This window comes from Cicer arietinum, chromosome 6 (genome assembly GCF_000331145.2).
Source record: "Cicer arietinum cultivar CDC Frontier isolate Library 1 chromosome 6, Cicar.CDCFrontier_v2.0, whole genome shotgun sequence".
NCBI classification, from domain to species: Eukaryota; Viridiplantae; Streptophyta; class Magnoliopsida; order Fabales; family Fabaceae; genus Cicer; species Cicer arietinum.
Genome location: NC_021165.2, coordinates 25,409,187 through 25,430,629, shown reverse-complemented (window position 1 = coordinate 25,430,629; position 21,443 = coordinate 25,409,187). Strand labels below are relative to the sequence as shown.

Genomic DNA, 21,443 nt, shown 5'->3' with positions numbered 1-21,443 from the left:
GTTGCGACGAGAGTGAATATTTTTCTCAAATGGTTTGAGAGGTTATGGGTGAAATGGTAATTTTAATAAATATCTAGATATTTTTAGATATTTGTTAAGTTATAATTAATATATATATATATATATATATATATATATATATATATATGTTTGGAGGGAAAAAGGAAAAGAAAGGAAATAGAAAGGAAGAAAGGAAAACTGAAAGAAAATCATTTAATCCCAGCCTTCGCGTGAACTTCTTCTCTTCCTCCTTCACTGTTTCGCAAACTTAAACCCACAAATACAAATCTTTACTTTTCTTCTAGATCTAAGCTTTATTTCACGAAGAGATAGAAGGGAAAGTTGCTCCTTGCCACGCTACGGTGCTAGAAAGTCAACTTTGAAAGCGACGATGCAAATGAAGTTTTTACCGAAATAAATCGCGGGTACCGTAATTGCTTGTTAAAGCTATCGTTAAGGTAAGGGCCCACAAGTGTTGATTGATTGCGAAACCTCGCGAGTCATGCTTGATTTAATGTTATGATTGCATGTGTAAACTCAAGTTGTTGTTGTGATTATGACATAATCGCTAAGTGTGATTGTTTGGATTTGTATGCAAGTGTTGATTGATTGCGAAACCTCGCGAGTCATGCTTGATTTAATGTTATGATTGCATGTGTAAACTCAAGTTGTTGTTGTGATTATGACATAATCGCTAAGTGTGATTGTTTGGATTTGTATGCAAGTGTTGATTGATTGCGAAACCTCGCGAGTCATGCTTGATTTAATGTTATGATTGCATGTGTAAACTCAAGTTGTTGTTGTGATTATGACATAATCGCTAAGTGTGATTGTTTGGATTTGTATGCAAGTGTTGATTGATTGCGAAACCTCGCGAGTCATGCTTGATTTAATGTTATGATTGCATGTGTAAACTCAAGTTGTTGTTGTGATTATGACATAATCGCTAAGTGTGATTGTTTGGATTTGTATGCAAGTGTTGATTGATTGCGAAACCTCGCGAGTCATGCTTGATTTAATGTTATGATTGCATGTGTAAACTCAAGTTGTTGTTGTGATTATGACATAATCGCTAAGTGTGATTGTTTGGATTTGTATGCAAGTGTTGATTGATTGCGAAACCTCGCGAGTCATGCTTGATTTAATGTTATGATTGCATGTGTAAACTCAAGTTGTTGTTGTGATTATGACATAATCGCTAAGTGTGATTGTTTGGATTTGTATGCAAGTGTTGATTGATTGCGAAACCTCGCGAGTCATGCTTGATTTAATGTTATGATTGCATGTGTAAACTCAAGTTGTTGTTGTGATTATGACATAATCGCTAAGTGTGATTGTTTGGATTTGTATGCAAGTGTTGATTGATTGCGAAACCTCACGAGTCATGTTTGATTTAATGATATGATTGTGTGTGTAAACTCAAGTTGTTGTTGTGATTGTGTCATAATTGCTAAGTGTTATTGTTTGGATTTGTGTGGAAGTGTTGATGGATTGCGAAACCTCTTTAAAAGCTTATTTTTGTTGTTTTCTGTTGTATTCTAATGTGTATTCGAATACAAGAAGGTTGTATTCAAATACGACTATCCTAATTTAGCTACTGACTTATGTGTAGTCGAATACACAACCTTGTAGTCGAATACAAGCATCCTGTCTTTGCTGCTGACTTCTGAAACAACCTTGTATTCGAATACAAAGATGATGTATTCGAATACGACAGTGCAGTTTTGTTTAAAACTTAATTTTTCAACTTTGATTATGCATGTTTAACATATGGAAACCCTTTCAAGGTGCATGCTAAGTTGAAAGGCCATTTTATGCATTTGAAATTTAAATGTTATGTGTTATTTGTTAATTTCGGTTGGTGACCCTTTACAACTATTCTGGAAATCTAGGCTTTGTCCTCAGATGAGAACCAGGATCTTCCCACCGGTTAGTACCCTATAGATAGGAAGGTAGTTGGACATACTTGACTGAAGCTGTGTCAGGAGGATCTTGCGGGGCGCGTGGAGATCACCCGGGGTTGTATAGTTTTTGTAGTATGATCAGATTGGATGGTTGTATATGGACTATAGGTCTTTCTTTTGTGGATGTATTTACTGTATGTTGGAAGACTGTACCTATACCAATATTGTCAGCTAGACTTTTATTTTGATGGGTCCATGTAACACTTTTTGATGTGACGTAGGGAAGTTAAGATTCTTGAGCAGTGCTATTGTACAGGTGTTTGCCAAGAATACCCCAAGGGTATGAGCTATGTCTTATAGGTCTCATAGCCCCGATGCATTTTGTTGTTTTAAATACTTTGGATTTTTATTTCAAACTATTTCCGCTGCTTGTAAACTATTTCCGCTGCTTGTAAATACTTGTAAATATTTTTAGAAACCTCGTGCAACGTCGTTTGAGAATTAGATTCACAAACCATGTTTCTAAAACCAAGATTCCAAGTGGTATCCAAACCATGTGAGATGACTTGAAGCTCGACATTAATGGTGAGTAAAACGAGTATGGTGACTAGAAAAACATGTAATCCATCCTCCAGGTGAATCTCTGATAATCCCACCAAACTTGAAACTCTTTGGATTACCAATTGAGCTACCATAAATATTGAATTTTAACTATGTTTAGGATTTAGGGTTTATGGTTTAAGGTTTAGGGTTTAGGGTCTCCATAGGTTTCCAATAGTTTTCATTCACACCTTGTATGAATGCAATGCTTGTGTCGATAGGCTTGCTAAATTGGGAATCAGAGAGCGAATATACTTCATAATATGAGCATAAAGATGGGTAGAAACCTCACCCCTAAATAAAGTGCAACATCGTTTGAGAATCAAATTCACAAACCATGTTTCTAAAACCAGGATTCCAAGTGATATGCAAACCATGTGAGATGACTTGAAGCTCGACATTAATGTTATAAGTGAATCTACAACTACTAGAAACACATGTAATCCATCCTCCAGGTGAATCTCTGAGAAGCCCACCAAACTTGAAACTCTTTAGATTACCAATTGAGCTACCATAAACATTAACTTTAACTATGTTCTCTAGGGAGGGTGTCAAGAAATAAGTCTAGGGATTAAAATATTATTGGAGCCACCAAGCGCCTTCATGGTGGAGTGAAAAAGAGTATTAATTTGGATTAGAATATAACAGAGAGAGTGATTGTTATCAGTAAACGATTCTTCACTGCGAGACTTCCAGATCATCCAACAACAAATGAGAAAAATGGGTCTATAATCATCAACTGCATTCATTTTGAACCAGATGATAAACTCATCCTCATAAAAATGGATGTCTGATGGAATATCAAGATAATTCCAAACTTGCATGGCCTTGGGGCAATTCCTTAGAGTAAGCAAGATTGTTTGAATTGTTGCACCACATCTATAGCAAGAAACATATGACGATATATGGTGAGTAAAGCGAGTATGGTTGGCAGGCAAATTTCCATGCATAATAATAATCCACACAAAATGACACATTCTGGGGTAATTTGAGTTTCCAAATCCACGACCAAACCATATCTTAAATTTGTAAGGGATTATAACCCTATGTTAACCAAAAACGACCTGATTTGGCAGTATATGTACTTGAGATAGACGGCCCCTAAATGAGAATATCATTTGAATCCTAATTAACAAAGACACTTTGTATCTCCATCTTAATTTCTAAGAGAAATGAGTGGAAATAACATCAAAGTTCCAATTACTATAGTGACACATATCATTAACATGTAGGTCAATATCTTGTTCCTCCACCAGAGATATTCGATCGCAGATTCTCCCGTTCGGGAGCCATTTAACATACCAAAGAGAAATATCACTTTTTCCTATTCTTGTAATATAACCAGGTTTGAGAACCTCTGATGTTTTAACGATAGACCGCCAAGAGTGGAAGACACCATGGTAGTTATTCTCCTCGAGGATATGTGAATCATGAAGATATTTGATTGTTAATAATTGAGTCTGAAGCTTATCAAGATTATGAATGAGTTGCCAAACATAGCAATATTCACCGATCTAGCTCGCCTATAATAAAAGGTTGATTGATTGTACTCCAATTAATAGAATGACATTTACCTCCCCATATGAACTGCCTGGTGCAAGAATTATTTTATCACATATGCCTTATGGAAGCCACAAATTATGCATAGAGTAAATAGGCATAGAGCTAAGAACATATTTAGCAAATGTCACCCTATTAGACCTACTTAGAAGTCTGCTTTTCCAACCAACTAGCTAAGAATTAATCTTATCAATGATGTAAGAAACATTTGAATTTGTAATCTTACCAGAAAGCAAAGGAAGACCAAGATATTTTCTAATATTGTAAGTAGGCTGGAAATTAATCATACCTTCAAATTTAGCCACTTTTTGCCTAGACAAGTTCTTAGAGGGAAGGAACATGGATTTATGAATATTAATCTTCATACTAGAGGCTTTGCAATAATCTGAATATTAATCATACCTTCAAATTTAGCCACTTGTTGATTTTTAATTTTTTTTCCTAATAATCTATTTTGTTGTTATTTCATATATTTCAAATATAATAAATCGTTGTTATTTCGTAATGTTATATTTAAGTATATTATATGTTATATTTTGCATCAAACCTACTATTTTATCGTGTTTTTATAATATTAATATTTTTTAACAATTGTAATTTGGATATTTAAAAACTGATCCAAATTAAACCGTTTAAAATTGGATCAAATCAATTTTTTTTAAACACGTCATTTAAACTGAATCGAACTGCATGTAAATTTATTTTTAGATGTATAAATATTTACCTCAAAATCAATTCAAATCCTACTGCACTCAGCATATCAAATGTCTTATAATTTTTTATCATTTCAGCTGCACTCAACGAATGAATATTATCTATCATAAGAAGAGAAAATATGAAAAACGAAAAATTCAAATCCTAGTTATAATAAGAGAAAATATGAAAAACGATAAATTCTAATCTTAGTTGAAAGTAACATGAAATCAAAACAGATAAATAATATTTTATTTTTTAATCAAAAATTATTTTAACAATTAAAATTTTCAAACAAATTTTCTTTTAAAAATTAATTTTTTAAAATTAATTTATAAAATAATTTTAAAAACTAAAAAAGCTCCGAGTCTTATTACCTAAGTTTTTATTATATCTATGTCTTGTATGTGAAAAGTATATCGATTATTTTAAAAATAATTAAAATACTACCCACTATGATTATAATATTGTTTTTGGTTCTGTTCATTTGGCAGAGAGAGAAGACGAAGAAGTTGAAGAAGAAAGAAGAAGAATCCAAAAGCAATCCCATCTCTTCTGTGTGTCTTTGCACATCAGGAGAACTGAAGGGAAAGCTATCATTTACAAACACACTTCAAATCAACACTGTCATTCCAATCAAAGGTTTCTTCTTTATTCAATTTTATCTCTTTCTTTTGATTTCACAATCTCACATCTTTTATTTTTCATCATTCAGTTGTCATGTTTTTATCTCTTTCCTTCAATTTTTTAATAGGATTGCTTTGGAATCGGATTTCGTCTTCTTCGTTTCTCTTGAAATTCCTTGTGGCAGATCTAGTTTAACTTAGGGTTTATTTTTGGGGGTGTTTCAGACACTACATGCATATGGGGTACGTTTTTCTGAATCCAACAATAATTTCACAAAGTTCGCTCCTTTTTGCTTTTTTTATTTTTGTTTCAATTAGCTTTTTTTATTTTTTTATTTATTTTTTATTTTTTATCTTTTTGGGTATTTGTTTTTTTCCCCTTTATTGATTGATAATCATGTTTGGGTAGGTGAGTGATGATTCTGAAATTTGGTACTTTTTTTTCTCTTGATTTACATGGTTGTCTAGAAAATTTATGGATTTTATTCAAGATGGATTATGGATTCCAATTCTTGCCTTTACATGGGAAGCTGTTTTTTGGAGATTATATTAGGTTTTTTTTTTTTAATTTAAATATTGCAGTGTATGCCAATAGATTTTCAGCTAAGAAATTGATGTGCTTAGATTATGGTGGGTTTCAATTTTTTTTTTATAGGCGAATGTATGTAATTAGTATATAGAGTATGTTAGGGGAGGGAAAAATGTTAGTAACAGGAGTTGAACTATGGGAATGGATCTCCTCATGTTGAAAACAAACCTAATATTAGAAAAATGATAGAAAATGAATGTAAAAGTAAAATTAGAAAAATGAATGGTTGTTATGAACACATTACTCCCTCATGTTTTTTTTTCAACATGAGGGGATTCATTTCTGTTGAACTATAGACCTTGAATATAACTTTTTCGGTGTCCCTAGTCAAACCACCGGGCTACTCCTTCAGGGACGGTCAGCTTAAAAAGTTTTAGGCAATTGTATGAGTTTAATTGTGGTACACGGTCAGCTTAAAAAGTTTTATACTGTCAACAGATCTTATGTATGACTTTAGAAGTAGTTAAAATTTAAGTCAAATGTTTTTTTAAAATCTAATGGTTATGAGTGACTGACAGTGTTTGTGTTGGATTGACATTGTATATGAATTAAATCTATTGTATTTATGATGGTGCATAACAGAAATTAATGTGCTTTGTAACAGAGCAGTGGTTGTGTTGGATGCTATAAAAGGCCCACACTAATTACTACTGTGGAAATGCCATCAAAAGGGTTTACAACAAAACAAGGTACAGCAGTGGACAAACCTAGTACATCAGAGGATTTCTGGACCACAAGCACGCATGATATGGACAACAGTGCTGTTCAATCACAAGGGAGTATATCTTCAACCAGTTTAACTAACCAAGCTGTGGCTCCTCATGGCAGCTCTTCCAATAACCCAACTGAATTTGTAAATCATGGTATTCTTCATTGCTTTTTTTTTTTTTTTGTGAGGATAGTTTACTAAATAAGCATTTTGTATTTTGATATTGTTTTTTTTCTTTTGCAATATATTATGGAATTTTGTATTTTCAACTAGAATTTTGAGCTAATACATAATGTGTGTATATGTTCATTTGGGGGGAGTGTTGTAAATGATGCTAACATTAAGCTGATGTCTCGGTAATGTAGTACTTTGATTTACTTTACACTGTTGTCTTTTCTTAGGGTGTGTTTTGGATGGAAAGGAAGGGTTTGGTGGGAGGAGAAGGAAGTGGAACTGGGAAAGGGTGGATAGAATTCATCCATCTATACGTGTAAAATCCCCCCAAATTGAGGGAACTCCAACAAACAAGAGGGTGTATTTGTTTTTGGGGGGCTACTAATACAGTAAACCCTTTTCGTTTTAAGCTTCTCCCTCCCCTTCCTAAACCTCCCTCTGGAACACACCCTTATCGGGGTTGACCATCTTTGGTTTACTATGGCGAGATATATTGGATGCATGTTGGTGCTCATATATGAAATGATTTAGCGACATGGTATCATGTGGTGACTTAGTTTAGTTTAGTTTACATTGAAATATCAAATATTTTATTTGTAGGTTTGAGCAGTACAATGCACATGCTTTCCTTTTAGGCCACAGACTTATTTGTGAAATGCGGCTAATTGTCTATGTACCTATATTAAGTTGTAGGACACAGAATTTTGGAAGATGAGGTAGTTGTAATGTGGCATGTTTGTTAGTTATCTTACTTTCAAGTGTATCTATGCAAATATCTTTGGATGCAGGTCTAATTCTATGGAATCAGACTCGACAGCGTTGGGTTGGAAATAAAAAGTCCGAGAATCAAACAAAACAACCGCGAGAACCTAAATTGAGGTGTGAATAACATTGTTGGGTTAATTCTATTGGAAGCTTCTTATTTCTGTACTTTTGCTTGTGTTGGGATTACTGCAAATCCATTTTTCTGTAAGCTTTTATAACTTTCTTTCTAATGTCTAAATTTTGTACCAAAGACATTGTTTTTGTACTGTTATACATTTTCTACAAGTTATTTCATGTTGGTGCGGTGTCTTGTGAAACTATTCAAATTGGTCGATAAGATGTCCAATAGGCAGACGAACTTTATTTCTGTCGGTAATTATGAACTTGTGTCTATCTTGTCAGAACTTATTCTCTGTGCCCTGCCAAATTTTTTTGGCTTTGCAGTTGGAACGCAACGTATGAAAGTTTACTGACGAGCAACAAGCCATTCCGTCAGCCTATCCCTCTCACTGTAAGCAACTACTTCTAATATCTAAACAACCATTTATGTAATTTTGATTGAAAAATGATGATTTGATGATTTTGTTCTATCAATACTGATTGATAGGAAATGGTAGATTTTCTTGTGGACATTTGGGAACAAGATGGCCTGTATGACTGAGCCAATATGAAAGTTGAGGAAGTGCCATTTCGCGTGTTCGAACCTTGAAATAATTTTAGTTCTTGCTTCTGTAGGAAAAGGAGGAAGGGGAATATGTTGCTGTTTGTATATCAATTGTTACATTACTTGCCAAAAGAGTAATTCTCTCTGTGGGCTTTAATATAATTTGTATCATACTTTATTTAATTGATTGCCTTGGGTTTCCTCTAGTATCCACAAGAGGCAAGTTTTTGAAAATCTCCCTTTGTTCACTACATGCTGCACTTCCATTTGCTATGCTTTTTTGGTGTTGTTGAATTAGACAAATAATATGTAGGAAAATGGTCACATAGTGTACATCATTTCTGGTTTGGTTTCATTTTCATCAAACATGACATGTTAAAATTCATTGGGTCTTGATGGAATCGGGAGTTCTCAATTTCAAACTCTGGTTAAAACAAATGTTTGTTGGATTTTATTTACCTCTCGACTGAACTCGGAATTGTCAAGTCTCTTTTCTCTAATAACTAGAGAGTTGAGACAAAAATGACTAATTGACTATGATTTTACATTTGGGTAATTTAAATTGGTTTATGCATCATTGATATCAAACTTTCTAGCATGACTGACCAGCCAGTTATGTTTTGTCTCTCATTTATCGATCAATATCAAAGCTGCACACAAGAATAGTGCATCTTCTCTAATGAGGTATATTCCTTAAAAAAAAATTCCATTACAATAAAATATTGTCAGTACATCACAATTACTCACATTCGTTAGTACATTGCAACTATTTATATCCATTATTTTAGAGGTGATTATCATAAAAGTCAAATATTTTGAACAACAAATGATTGTGATTTACTGTCAACATATAAACTCTTTATATTGACAATATACAAATTAAATCCATAGATTTATGCGGTCAACAATAAATAATAGGCTAAATTATATCTGTGGTCCCTTAATTTAATTTCAGGTAACGTTTTAGTCCTTTATCTTTTTTTTTTTCCCGACTTGGTCCTTTATTTTAATTTTATGTGACAATTTGATATTTTATGTTTTAAAATTTCAATAATGTTATCCTTTTTTATACAAAAATTTTAAAAAAATATTTAATCAAAACTCATAAAATTAATTATATTCTTCAATATAATACAAATTTTATCAAATTCGTAACACAAATCTTCAAATAAACTCATATTTTCATACTTTATTTGATATTGTTAGGAATAAAGGACTAAATCGAAAGAAAAAAAAGATAAAGGACTAAAACATTACCTGAAATTAAGTTAAGGGACTACAGATGTAATTTAGCCTAAATAATATAATAAAAGCATAAACTAAATTTTTTCCTAAAAGGGTAAATTTATAAAAGAATATCAATTATTAATAAATTTAATATTACTATTAACTTTCTTAATTGATCAAAATTTTATCCTATACACTACACTTATACTACTACTACTACATTCTATATAAAGTATGTGTTTTATTCCTTTTTTTTTAAAATAATTTTTTTATCCCACTAAATTTAACTTGGGTTTGAAAAACTTTAAATTTTTTTTTTTCAGAATTCATGTGTTTTTAAAAAATTTAAAATGTGTACCGAATTTTTTTCTTCAAGTTTTTCGGTAGACAAATGTGTTATTTGTGTACTAGAAACCTTTTTCCAAATTTTTTGGTACAAAATGTATTTTAGTTGGGTGTAAATCCTAAATCCTAACCTTTATGTACCAGAATTTAAAAACTCTAAACCCTACTAAATCATATCTTTATTTAGACATGGCAACGAGGCAGATTTGCCTCTCCCACTTCATCTAAGTAATCGAAGAAAATCTACATCCGTCCTCATTTTTTAACGGGTGTGAAACTTAAGCACTTATCTCTGCCCGCAACAGAATTTAAATTTCCTCGTTCACACCTGCACCCATTCAAATATATAAAATTATAAAATTAAAAATTATATATATTATTAATATAATAAAATAATTATTATTATACAATAATAAAATAATAAAATATTTTCTATAGAGATGAGATTATAATTTTTAATTTTAAAATAAATATTAAGTATATCCCATATGTGCATGTATATAAAATTTAAAAGTTAGAATAATATTACTAACGGGGCAATTCAGATGCAAGGACGAAGTGGATATCCACATCCCCAAATCCGTTCTCACCAAATTAAAATGGGTTTTTTCCATCCAATCAAAACAAATATTTTCCATCAAAATCAAAATGGACTCGAATGGATACCCACCAGTAGAAGTTATGTTGACATACCTATTCTTATTTAACTTATCTTAAACTCCTTCAATTATTATTATAATTTAAAACAAAAGAAAAAAATAGTACTTGAAGATTAAGCTACATAAAATAAAATATAAATGTCTTTGGCACGTTTGGCTTGAGAATTTTTTTTTTTTATAAAAAAAAGGGTATCAACAGGGTCCTCTTCTACCTTGCAGAAGCAATATAGGTGAAATAATAACAATAAGGATAATGATAATAATTATAATGAATTGGTTGCAAGGTATGCAAGTAATTCAGTTGGTGATAAGGGAAAATCTGAAGGAAGTGAAGTAGCTGTCTCGGAAGGTAGTGATAATAATAATAAATAATAATATTAAGTCAAGGTTGTTCCCAAGAAGGAGGTAGAAGATGGCTTTCTAGAAATCATGACCATGACTTTCTTCATTCTCCTTTTGGTAATTTTCTCCCACTTGTTATTTTTTTCTTTTTGTTTTAATTATTTAATTCTTAACGAATGGATAGTCAACTCATTTTATTTCTCCCTTGCTTAATCATGAAAGTAGTTAATTTATTTTATTTTTCTTCAGTTTTGGTCTCCAAACAAAATTTTTGTCCAAAACTTGATAAAGTGTCATTTTTTTAAGTCACACTACACCATTTATGATAATACATTTTAGGTACAATTATTGCACCACAAAATCTTGAGGCATGATGTGGCTTAAAAATAGTATTTCATCAAGTTTTGGACTAAAATTTTGTTTAGAAGACCAAAATTGAAAATAAATAAAATGATAAACTATTTTCGTGATTCAACTAAAATAAAAGTGCCAAAACTACAATTAAGCCTAAACCAATTACTCTCCTCGAATAATAACAAGTTGCGCCACCAAATAAAACCTTTTGAGGAAATTTCACACAAATCATGAAATAAAATTTTAGAAGGTAAATGGCTATATTGAAAGGAAAAAAGATCATATCAAATATCTCCTCGGTCATTGAGAATGTGCAACTTTCATTTAATCAACAAGGTCATATTGAACAACTCCGAATTCTTCACACCAAGTCGTCATTCCGCTTTTTGTCTATAGATTTTCTTCCAACTAGCCCAACATATTTTCCTTTGAGCTTCCACCCCAAAGGAAATTTCTTTGGATGCTAATGAACTCATTAATAACCCTTTTAGGGGCCTTGAAAAAGGAAAGGTAAAAAATAGAAATACTACTCAATACAGAGTTGATTAAGATAACCCGACCGCCACCCGACAAGTGTCTCATTTTCCACGAACTTAATTGTTTCCTCATGTTATCAATAACAGGTAATCAAGTAGAATAATGTCTTGGATTGATACCCACCGACAAACCAAAAAACTTAAAAGAAACTAAACCAAATCCATACGAAAGGAAAGGGGATGTAGCTTCCAAAAACCTTTCGTCAAGGTTAATGCCAAAAAAGTTACTTTTAAAGAAATTAACTTTTAGTCCGTAAACAATTTCAAAACCTCTAAGAATTGTTTTAATACACCACAAATTTCCAATGAACCTTCACTCATAAAAATGGTGTCATCATCATACTGAAGAATATCAAACTGCAGAGAATCAAAGTATAAATCCCACAACAAGCTCTTGATGAACAACATATTAGACCATACCTGCAAGGCCTTCACAAGAAATAAAAAAACATAAACGGAGCAAGGGAATCATCTTGTTTAAACGATGAGGGACTTAAAATGAGTTGATTGGAAAAAAAAATTACAATCAAGATTTTATAATAAATTTTAGTTTTATTTGTGTTTGATTTAAATTGTAATAATTGTAGTTAAGTGGTGTAAATTTAATATTGGTCTAGAGAATCATCTTTTGGTCCATTTTAGGAATAGGGTAAATTCTTCTTTAAATACATTGTAAGAGTCTCATTTTAAATAAGTTTGGAATAAATTAGAATTTCTTTGTGAGAATATTGACTGAGATGTGTCTCCTCTTTAAATTCTTGGATAATAATTTGCTTGAATCTTATCAATGACTTCTTTACCATTTCGGCGATCCCACATTAGCTTATCAATCATCATTGATTGTGGCGCCTTCTCCATCTTCTCAATCTAACCATTTTGGTTCTTTTTTCCTTTTCATTTTGCCACTTTATTTGAATAAACCACTTGGTTAGATTTTCAATCTCATGTAGAATCACTCAAATCCATATCACTAAACCTTCTACTTGCCAATAATTCATCTATCTAGTTACCGTTAACAAGAACTCACACGCTATTTGAAAAAATACAAATCTTAATCCCTAATCCATTTATCACCAAAACCCATTCAGATCATCATACACACCAAATAACCTCAACATATACAATGATAAACTTTTCAAAGTCAATCTTTAATAAATAAAAAACTTTGATCTCTTTGTCTTTTTGCTAGATCAATAACTTAATTCACAATAACCACACCATCAAACATTTGAAAATCAGGGAAGAAAGCAGTTTGGCAACTTGATATTAAAGGATTGAGTGCTGATCTTAACCTTATAGTCAATAGTTTTGCAATAATTTTATAGACAGTCAATTAAGCAAATGGGTCGAAAAAAGGTTCTTCGAATTCGGACTATTACTCCCATCACAATTCTAGATAACCTCTTTCATATCTTTTTCCAAGAATGGATCTTCTAGTAATGCTCTCTCCAAATTTGAAAGCATTTTGAAAGAGATATTGTGAAGAAGTGGTCAGTCAAATAAAGGCTTATTCCACCACTTTAATTTTTCTTTAATAACAAAGGCTTTTCTACGCAAAACATGAAAATCCCTCCAACAGCCACCCACAAAAGGAATGAATTCTTTATTGTTGAACCAACAATTATTAACCCTGATATTGCTTAGGACCCTAAAGAGAGCGACTTAGTCCGCGACTCAACCCAATAATATTTTGGTAGGATAAATTGATTTAAAAAAAAAATAACAATTTTAAGATGTTTCCTTCTGCCATGTGTATTGACGAAATTACTGGGATAGGTTATTCTGTTTTTGATTTCAAAAAATCGTTTCGGTTTGAGGGATTTCACCTCAAACGATGACAACAAAAGATATTTTTCTTAACTGTAAAAAAGGTTGTTAACGTTCTAAAAGATGACATTTATGTTATTCTAGAAACAATCGAATAAATATAAAATGATAAGAAAGCTGCTGAATTAACCCAATGAACTTGTTGATGAATTAACCCAGTCTAATAAAAGATGTTACTTATGTAAGAATTATATTCTGAATGGACTTGCTAATGATCTGTATGATTACTACAGTTCTAGTAGCAATACTGCTAAGCAGGTTTGGGATGCTCTAAAGAAGAAATATGATACTGAGGAAGCTGGAGCCAAAAAGTATGTTGTTAGTTGCTACCTCAAATATTAGATGACAGGTCAGTGGAAGCTCAGTACCATGAAATCCAGAAAATAGCTCATAAGATCATCTCTGAAGGTATGTCTCTAGATGATCAGTTTCAAATTGTTGTTATTTTTGACAAACTTCCCCCTGCTTGGAAATATTTTAAAAATTCTCTCAGGCATAAAACAAAAGAATTATCTCTGGAAAGTCTGATAATTCACCTCATAATTGAGAAAGAATCCCATAAGCAAGACCAAAAAGATGAAGTTCTTCTTGTTGCAAATAACAAGAGGAAGAAATTCATCGGTGCAGTTCTGAAGCCAAACGACAAACAACTTAAGAATCATAATCGCACCTTAAAGAACAACAACAAGAATGAGAACCCAACTAAGGTCCCAATTATAAGGCTGCAACCACCTCATAGAAATGGTCCTCTCCCACTTTTTCTCTACTTTAATTGTGAGAAAGAGGGTCATATGGCACACAAGTGTAGGAACAAGCCAAACTCTGCTCAACAGGCTAACTTGACAAAAGAGCAATTCATTGTTATGTAACTGCGACCAACCTTGTTGGTGAATCAGATGGATGGTGAATAGACACTGGCGTCTCACGTCATGTCTGTTATGATCATACTATGTTTAAAACATACACTACTGCTGAAGGTAAGAAAGTGTTGTTGAGAGATTCTCACACCACTAATGTTGTTGATATTGGAGATGTGGAATTAATATTCACATATGGAAAGACCTGGTTTCTATACATCGTTTTCTTCTCAATAAGACAGAGTTTACTCAATCTATAGGGGCATATTTGTACACTATTTCTAAAAATGGTATTTTTGTTGGGAAATGGTACGCCACTTATGGCATGTTTAAATTGATTGTTGAAATAAATAAAATGTCTCCTTCTCCTTATATATTGTGTGATTTTAATATTTGGCTTGCGAGACTCTGTCATGTGAAAAAATATGTGATTTCAAACTTAAGTAACTTAAGGTTAATTCCAAAGTTATCTTTAAATGATTTGAAAAATGTGATTTTTGCAGTCAAGCTAAAATAACTAAGAGTTCACATAAATCACTAGTTAGAGTATCTGAGCCGTTAGATTTAATAGACTCTGATATATGTGAACTTGATGGGATGTTAACCAGAAATGGAAAACATTATTTCATTACTTTTATTGACGATTGATCTTGTGACACCTTAAACCCCGAAATAATATATATAATAATTTATATCATATTTCTATAAAATTTGCAACGGATAAATAAAAATATGTTTCCAAGAAAATAAAAACTTTAATTTTTAATTTAGGATATCACGTTTTTTCAAAAATCAAAAGGAACACTTTAACTTCTTTACTCCATAGTGCAATCTCAATAAGCTTGAATTAAGTATAATTACTTGATTTAATTCTTAAAACCTACTAGTACTTATATGGTTTTCATACAAAAGTCGTTTCAAAATAAATAAGTAAAATACAAATTACAACCCTTATTCCCAATATCACCTATCATGATGTAGAATATCCTCATAACAATCCAATAACTACAAATTTATCACAATTAAATCATTAATTAACTTTTCTTTTAATCAATCTTTATCATTTAACAAAGATTGAAACAAAGATTTTTCAATTAGCGTAAAATAAGCAATAATTTTTAGTCAAAGTTAATATAACAATCAAAAAACAAACATAATTCTGGTAGTACATAAATCATTTTAGTGGTTAATCAATACTCTAACATTTGATTTCATTCATTTAAATTATTTTAAAAGGATCACTAATCTTTTAATACCATAAAATAATATTGCTTCATAATTTCAAACTTTTCCTTGGATTACATCTTAATAAATATTACCATCTTTTTTTTTTAAACTACTTTTAAACTCAATAAGGTTACTAAATTTCACCAATATCTTAACCACCAAAATACCTTTCAAGATATTTAAGCACTCTTAAAATAAATTTTTTTTTACAACCTATATTTTGAAATCAAATCAAATCATGTATATAAAATTAGATACAAAATTTTCTAATTCACCAAGACTCCTAAAATAGTTATATTCTTTTTTTTTTTTTTTTTTTTTTAAAAATTTTTTTTTTTTTTTTTTTTTTTTTTTTTTTTTTTTCTGATTTCTAAAAACTATTTTTACAACAAATCTTTTAGCTTTTTTTTTTAAAAAAAAACAGCACATAGTAAAACCTGGGGTCAATTAATTTTCTCTTGTGTGACTAATCTAAATTTTAAATAAAATTGTCATAAATATATATTTTTTATTGTTATTTTAAGAATCAACACAACTCCAATACAATCTAATTCTCTAAAATAAGTCAACAATAATTCACACATAAAATATTTTCTTTTATAAAATAAATCAAATTTAATCCCTTCACAATTCTTTGCTTCTAAAAGTCTAACTATAAAATTTCAACCAACCTTGAATATTCAAGAATTTTTTATTGCTAATAATATGAATTTTATACTATTTCAAAACCATGAAGAATATCCTAAATTGATTTCAAAAGCAATACAAAAATATTAAATCATTTAAATACAACCATCAACACTTCAAATGATTTAAAATTAAAATTCACGCTTTAAAATACTTTATTTTTTATTTTTTTTTCCTTCTCTTTCTCAATTAGTAGATATTTTATCATGTGCCCACATTTTTTTTTGTACCATTATAAATCACTATTAAGTTCTTAAAATCTAAAACTCTAATATCAAGTTAAACTCTAATGAGTTCATAATATCAGAATCAGTCAATCAAGCATTCCAAAGGAAATATCCCAACACACTCGCTATTCAATATTCACATCAGCCACTCTAAACCAACATAACAACAAATCTTTTTTATTTTCTTAAAAATTACACACACATAGTAAAATATGGTGTAAATTTTCAGCTATTTTAGGTAGTAGATAAAATCTGTAGTATAGAATTATTGTTACTTTATAAACAATAAGAATTCAACTCAATTTAATTTTTTTTTTTAAATAATCAAGAGTAATTCAAACAAAAGTTATTTTTCATTTTAGAAAATAAGTCAACTCTAACACTTCACCAATATTTTTTTTTTTTTAACTTCTAAGTTCTACCACCTATAATATTCATAATTATTATTATTAATAATAGGAATTTCCTAATATTTCAAAATTACTACTAGCTTTCTAAAGTGACTTCATTAGCAAAATAAAAACTTTAATAATAATGTAATGACCCTAAAGACAAGGTCTATCAATCGATAATTAGTATCACCTATTAAATTCATAATTTCAAACATATATAAGTCTATCAATAGAGAAAATTATTTCTAATTATTCACTATAACAAAAGAGCAAAAAAAAAAATCAAAGTTATAAACACAAATCCAATCAAAAGGTAATTAACTCAATCACGTCAACAATTCAAATTAACGTAAATTTTAAGAAATAATTTCCTATTATATTTATTCACTTAAATAGAAACTTAGAATCCACAACGCAACACAATTAGAGTAAGAAGATAGTAAATAGTTAATTAGTAACTTCAAGAATATTTACAATTATACAAAAGCATACATCACATAACACAATAATATAACAAGAAAAAGAAAACATGATAGTGGAAATAATTAATACACAAGAAAACACAATTGACACGACTGAGATTTGACTCACATTGAATCGACACTCAACCTACTCGGCCTAATTGGACAGACCTGCTCTGATACCACTGATGTGACACCATAAACCCCAAAATAATATATATAATAATCTATATCATATTTCTATAAAATTTGCAGCGGATAAATAAAAATATGTTTCCAAGAAAATAAAAACTTTAATTTTTAATTTAGGATATCACGTTTCTCAAAAATCAAAAGGAACACTTTAACTTCTTTACTCCATAGTGCAATCTCAATAAGCTTGAATTAAGTATAATTACTTGATTTAATTCTTAAAACCTACTAGTACTTATATGGTTTTCATACAAAAGTCGTTTCAAAATAAATAAGTAAAATACAAATTACAACCCTTATTCTCGGTATCACCTATCAGAGCGGGGTTCCTCCCAAATTTGAACTTCAAGACTTATTAACCTGTAACAACTGCGATTTCGCAAACGCAGGGCCAAGCCAATCAAACACAAACAACGAAGGAGGTGAGTTTCAAAATCATGTTAATAGTATAATATTGATAGACCGTATCATAATCACATTACGATATATCAAAATATTTAAGTAAATAGTATCATATTATAACATCAAATTCACTCAAGTAAGATAATCATCTCATTATAATATGCATCAAATCATCTAAGAGTAATTATTATTACTTTTGAAACACATCAATCACCACAAAACAATCACAAGTAAATGCAATGCTATGCATGAGCTTAGACTCTACTTCACAATGTGGTACCATTCTAACTCTGAAGTACTTGGTTAGGAGGCTTGATACTATGCCACCATCCCGGTGGACGGACAATTCAAATTGGCCCTGTCCTCATAGATCCCCTCAACTCAACCCGAGACACATATACGTGACAGTCGAGGTAATTTGGAGTGCGACCTCCAAGTCACCTAGGAATTCCCCACCCGAATACCTCCAAGGTATAACAATCTTGCCTTAGGCTCGACAATAGACCGCCACGATCAGGCTCATTCAGTTGTACTTCCCCGAAATCACTAGGCTTGTCAGGCCCTACCTATATGATGACAAAATAATCTCGACTTCACAAATTCTCAATATTTATTTTCTCCCCCCATTGGCTTATGGTACTCCATTAAGACCTTCATCTCAAACACAAATTGGAATCACAATATTCTCATCACAATTTATAATATCACTATCATTAATCACACGTCATCACATATACTCATCACAATCTTACAACATCAATCTCATCAATCATACATCATCACCTAGACTTATCACAAATTTATAACATCATTATTATTAATTATACATCACCATAATCACATAAAACTTATCAAAATGCATCCACCTTTTATTATCACATCACCTAAACATGTCTAATCAAACATATGCATAAAATTCATTCGACATCCAATATCACAATAATATCAAATATCACACATTTAACAATAATAAATCAAATATCACAATAATATCAAATGTCCAACATTTAACGAAATTAAATCAAATATCACAATAATATTAAATACCACACATTTAACGAATCAATCAACACCTTATAAGTATTTCTATTCCATATTTTAATCTCACAATTTCTATTTTGCATATTAATTAATTTATCACTCAAAGGGCTACTATCGTACGTAGCGAGCCCCGGATGAATCATTGGGAAATACGGTTTTCCCGTTCATCTGACAATATATTATACTCATGAATTCAAACGCTTTCTCACCCCTTACCTTATTTTGACGCTTTCACACACGACTACGATTCCACGAGCAAACAACCTTTGTTCATTGATTCTTTGTCTTTCAATCGATCTAACTCAACAGTTTATGGGTAACCGTTAACAATAAATTATGAGAACATCCTTTAAAAACTAAATTCGAAATTTGGTCAAGGAAACTTACCATAAATCAGAAAACAAGTCAGTGGATAAAATAGTCATTTTTCACACGATCGTTTGGACGTTGGTTTCACTCAAATCGGACTTACGGTGAAGAAGAACGGTTCAAACTAAGTAATTTAACAAGCGGAGAAGTCGGGGATTTTAGAGAGAAATTTTGATGGTTAAAAATATGAGGAAGTATGTTTATTTGACTACCTAAATGAATAAAACGACATACTGAAATTTGGACGAGAACAGAGAAACTTTTCATGAACAATTACCGATCGTCGGTGTCAAACTATAGGTTGTTGTTGTGTTTCTCTTTGGTTCTACGGCTGCTGCAGCTCCTTTCTTACTTTTCTTATTTTTATTTTATTAACATATAATTAGGGTTAACATAAATGGGTCAAGCCCATTTGTCCCTTATTTAATATATGTTTTACTATTATTATTTTTATTTTTCTAAAACAAAATTAATTGTTACTTAATCTCATTTTTTTAATACTCTTCCAAACATCATTAAATTTTCAAAACATTACTAATATTTCATAATTAATATATGCTAAATTAGAGTAATTAAAATGATCAATATAAAAAAAAAACATATTACTAATAATTAAAACTCTCACATTCAAAATAATATCTACAATTATACTTATTTATCAAAATACTCACATTATAATAATACCATCATATTAGAAAATAGTCAAAATTATAAAATAAATAAATATTACACCAACACTTTATATTAATCACTAAATCATAATAATTATATATAAAATCACAATGTCATAAAAAAGTATATAAAAATAAAACAAATCAAACACAATATCAATTCTATCTCAAGATATTATTTAAAAAAAATAACTAAAAATAGAAAGTAGTTATAAATAATTGAAATATAACTACGTGCATACTTAATATCAGTCAAACGCACACAAAAATATTACATTAATTGGGTACACGTATATACATGTAAAATCACATAAAATCTTTTTCTTTAAACTATATATTACACTAAAATACTATTATTTTTCAACAAAAAATAGATCAAAGAGTAAAATATAAGATTTATTATTTATATCGCTCATGTAATCTAATATTTATAAAACTAGCACATCATATAAATGATGCCTATAAGGAAAATTAATCATAAAACTAATCAACATATATTATAAAATAATTTTAACACCAAATTAATTATCTAAATTCCTATTTAATTAATAAAATAGTTTATTATAAAATTTGGGGTGTTACAGATCTAACTATAATTTTGTATATCTAATGAAAAATAAAAGTGAAGCGCTCGACATGTTTAAGATTTTTGTAACTGAAATTCAAAATCAATTTAGTAAAAAGATTAAGAGGTTTCGTAGTGATAGAGGAAAAGATGACGATTCTAGTTTATTCAATGAGTTTTATAAAACGCATGAAATTATACATGAAACCACAACACCTTATTCACCTGAAGTTGAAGGTAAAACTAAAAGAAAGAATAAGGCTCTTATTGAACTAGTTGTTGCTATTATGCTTAACTCTGGTGCTACATCTCATTGGTGGGGGAAATTATTTTTGACTATTTGTTATGTTTGGAATAGAGTTTCTAAATTTAAAAACAAAACATCTTATTATGAGATACTAAAGAAAAGACAATTGCACTTGTCTTATTTTTGAACTTGGGGTTGTCTGGCTTATGCCAGAATCCTCAATCCGAAGCAAATTAAACTCGTCAGTAGAGCCTATGAATGTATATTCATCGGGTATGTAGTAAACAGTAAAGCGTATAGGTTTTATGACCTAAACGCGAAAGTAATCTTAGAATCAAATGATGTTGACTTCTATGAAAATAAATTTCGTTTCAAATCGAGAAATAGTAGGGGCATCTAACCAAGTTACGTTCCTAAAACAAGAAGCATTGAAATCAACAAACATGGCAAAACAGAAACTCAAAGAAGTAAGAGAGTCAGAGTTGCTAAAGATTATGGACCTGAATATACGCATATACTTTAGAAGAAGAT

General features: G+C 30.4%; 1 protein-coding gene across 7 annotated transcripts; it reads left to right on the top strand.

The window, feature by feature from the left end:
- The first annotated feature begins 5,218 nt into the window (after positions 1-5,218).
- On the top strand, positions 5,219-8,518 carry LOC101492460 (uncharacterized). 7 transcript variants are annotated; one of them, XM_004506883.4, is made up of 6 exons: positions 5,219-5,399; positions 5,512-5,626; positions 6,582-6,835; positions 7,644-7,734; positions 8,023-8,131; positions 8,228-8,518. In XM_004506883.4, exons 2-6 carry the CDS (start codon positions 5,616-5,618, stop codon positions 8,279-8,281), a joined length of 519 nt encoding a protein of 172 aa, XP_004506940.1. In that variant the 5' UTR covers positions 5,219-5,399; positions 5,512-5,615; the 3' UTR covers positions 8,282-8,518. The 7 variants fall into 7 exon arrangements, with proteins under 7 accessions (XP_004506940.1, XP_027191961.1, XP_073226555.1 ...); XM_027336160.2 differs by having other exon boundaries at positions 6,555-6,835; XM_004506885.3 differs by having other exon boundaries at positions 5,221-5,399; positions 6,577-6,835.
- Positions 8,519-21,443: the final 12,925 nt, after the last annotated feature.